The following is a 2,840-nucleotide window of genomic DNA, read 5'->3' as shown; positions in this document are numbered from 1 at the left end:
CGGCTTCATTTTACTTTTCATTTATTAATTACTTCTCCGCTTTTTTTTTTCCTTCTTTTTACCCCCTTTTTCTAAAAAAAAAAAAAAAAATTAAAATTATTATTATTATTTTTTTCTCCTCTTCGCTCACCTCACTTTCCCATCCCTTTCCCAACCCTCGTCATCTCCCTCTTTAATTATCTCCTTCCGACTCTTCACCGCGCGCCTCCGTCCACTCACACCCCCCCTTCTCCCCACCCCACCCCACCAGCAGCAGCCTGGGCCGGCAGGGGCCGGCAGGAGCGCGGCGGCGGCGGCTGCAGCGGCGGAGGCGCGGGCGCGGGGCCGGGCCGTGCGGGCCATATATGGCTCGGGCTCCGCCCCTGCGCGCGTCAGCGCTGACAGCGCGGCTCCCGCGGTGCGGGGCCCGGCTCCCGGGAAGGGCGCGCTCCTCGGGGAGGGAGGGCCGGGCTCCGCGCGCCGCCGTCCATTCCGCGAGACGCCACGGGCCCGCGCCCCGCTCTCCTGTGCCCGGGAACACCTCCGCGGTAATCATTTTTTCGTTTATTTGTCTTTTGGAGCAGGAGAGCCTTGCCAGAAGTGGTCGATTCAGCAGTGTCCTGAAGCTTTTTTTGATGCTGTTTTACTAGGATGACACCACGTTGAGCGCATCTACAAAACAACAACAAAAATATTTATTCTTCCGAAAAAAAAAAGCCCCCCCCAAAAAAAGCCAATACCCCAAAACCCCAAACCTCGCAGTGTCGCCGGCTGTAGTTCCACTTTTTCTTTCTTTCTTTTTTTTTTTTTTTTTCCTTTTTCTCCTTTTTTTTTTTTTTTTTTTTTTTGTATTTTTTTTGTATTTTTTTTTTTACCATTCCGAACCTCCAAGCTGGAACGCCACCCGCGCGGCCGCGCAGAAGAACTCCGCAAATTGTTGATGTGGTGCCCGCGCAGGACGCGCTGAGGAAGGCAGCGAGGCTCGGAGCGGACTCTCTTCCCGCAGAGCTCCGGCACCGAGCGCTCCTCCGGAGAGGGGCACCGACCGAGCCCGCACCGCACCGCGCTCCCCTCCGCGTCCCCCCCTTTTGCTTAGGAGCTGCCGCCGCCCCCGCTTGTTTTAATGTTTGGGATTCAGGAAAATATACCACGAGGCGGAACGACCATGAAGGAGGAGCCGCTGGGCAGCGGCATGAACCCGGTCCGCTCGTGGATGCACACGGCCGGAGTGGTGGATGCCAACACGGCCGCGCAAAGGTAGGTGCGGCCCCCCCGGCCCCGCCGCTCCGCCGCCGCCCGCTCCGCTCCGCGCTCACCGCGCCTTGTCTTGTTCTCTCCCGCAGCGGCGTAGGGCTGGCTCGGGCGCATTTCGAGAAACAGCCGCCTTCCAACCTGAGAAAATCCAATTTTTTCCACTTCGTCTTAGCTCTGTACGACAGGCAGGGGCAGCCGGTGGAGATTGAGAGAACGGCTTTTGTGGACTTTGTGGAGAAAGAGAAAGTAAGTCTGCCCGCCGCTACTCCTACCGCTATCGTTGCTCCCGTTCCGACCGTTAGCGTTCCCGTGCCGGCCGTTCCGAAGCGCGGTCCCAACGCCGCAGCCCCTCGGCCGGGCGGGACGGGGCCGTGCGGGGCGGGGACTGCGCGGGGCACGCAGCGGCCGCCCGGAGCCGCGAGCCGCGCTCGTACTGAATGTCGTTATTTATCGTTACTTGCAGGAGCCAAACAATGAAAAAACTAACAATGGGATTCATTATAAACTTCAGTTATTGTATAGCAATGGTAAGTTTTGCCGTCGCCTCGCGCGCCGCAGCAAAGTCTCGCTTTCTTTTTCAAGGCCTTTCATTGTTATGACTATGATTATTATTATTTTGTAAAGATTCGGAGATGAAAATTGCACGCGTGTAAACACGGCTCCTTCCCCGGCACGGGAGGAAAACAAAACAGGAGCGATCAATAAGTCAATGGCACTTCACATGATTAAGCGGCCGGGCTTGAAGTGGGGAGTAAAAAAGGGGATCGATAGGCGCTGCGCGCAGCACCACTTTTAAGTGACTTTTCCCACTTTTGCCAATTACCGGTAATTATCGCGGCGGAGCGGAGCACAGCCCGGCCCGGGCCCCGCCGCCCCCGGCCCCGCCGCCCCGGGCCCCCCCGCCCCGCTCCGCGTGCAGGCAGCTCTCCCTCCTCCTCCCCATTTCTTATTTTTATTTTGATTTTTTTTTTCTCCCCCTCTCTCTCCCTTCCCCCCCTCCCCCCCATCCCCACTCCTTTCCATTTTAATTGCAAGCCGGGCGCGATGTAACCCCGCTCGGCTCCGTGGGAAACTCTAACGCGGATTTCTCTCTGCTTCCCCGCAGGAGTGAGGACGGAGCAGGACCTCTACGTGCGCCTCATAGACTCCATGACCAAACAGGTGAGAGCCGCTCTGCTCCGGGTCGGGCCGTGCCGGGGGGGCCGCGCGGAGCTCCCCGCTGTCAGATCCGGGCACCCCGGGGCCGCATCAGCCAGCGGTGGGGCAGCGAGTGCGATGTGGCCTCGGTAGATGCTCGTTGCCGTGTCTGTTAGCGTTCGTTCAGCGAGGGGTAGAGGAGAAAGGGAAAATAACCCCAGCCAGTTGCCCAGATTTATTTTTTAAAGCACTTTTTTTTTTTTTTTTTTTTTTTTACTCCTTTATAACTTTTTATTTTTCCTTTTATTTTTGGGGGGTTGATATTTTTCTGGCTGCCCTCCTGCCGGCCACGCTTCGCCCTTTTCTTCCCCCCCCCCGCCCGTCCCCCCTTCTTTTATACCTCGGCCACGGAGTAACGCGAGACGTTCCCTCGGATTTAAAAGTTAAATGTGCCGAGGTGAAAAGTCAGC

At 56.9% G+C, this 2,840-nt stretch overlaps 1 protein-coding gene and 1 long non-coding RNA gene across 17 annotated transcripts in view; one reads left to right on the top strand and one right to left on the bottom strand.

Annotated features, from left to right (window-relative positions):
• Nucleotides 1–518: 518 nt before the first annotated feature.
• On the bottom strand, nucleotides 519–1,607 carry LOC125692889 (uncharacterized). The gene is made up of 3 exons (XR_007376915.1): nucleotides 1,506–1,607; nucleotides 1,296–1,371; nucleotides 519–651 (listed from the first exon to the last, which is right to left on the bottom strand). It is a non-coding gene; the product is annotated as an uncharacterized LOC125692889 (long non-coding RNA).
• EBF3 (EBF transcription factor 3) overlaps nucleotides 815–2,840 on the top strand; it is a 112,612-nt gene continuing 110,586 nt past the window's right edge. For 15 of the 16 annotated variants that reach the window (XM_048943986.1, XM_048943988.1, XM_048943985.1 and 12 more), the window contains exons 1-4: nucleotides 815–1,236; nucleotides 1,323–1,479; nucleotides 1,697–1,760; nucleotides 2,339–2,394. In XM_048943986.1, the coding sequence (XP_048799943.1) occupies nucleotides 1,103–1,236; nucleotides 1,323–1,479; nucleotides 1,697–1,760; nucleotides 2,339–2,394 (411 nt within the window). In that variant the 5' untranslated portion in view covers nucleotides 815–1,102. The remainder of the gene's footprint in view (nucleotides 1,237–1,322; nucleotides 1,480–1,696; nucleotides 1,761–2,338; nucleotides 2,395–2,840) is intronic. The other variant, XM_048943983.1, reaches the window with a different exon arrangement.

This window comes from Lagopus muta, chromosome 5, assembly GCF_023343835.1.
Source record: "Lagopus muta isolate bLagMut1 chromosome 5, bLagMut1 primary, whole genome shotgun sequence".
NCBI lineage: Eukaryota > Metazoa > Chordata > Aves > Galliformes > Phasianidae > Lagopus > Lagopus muta.
This window is presented reverse-complemented; position numbering and strand designations above follow the sequence as displayed.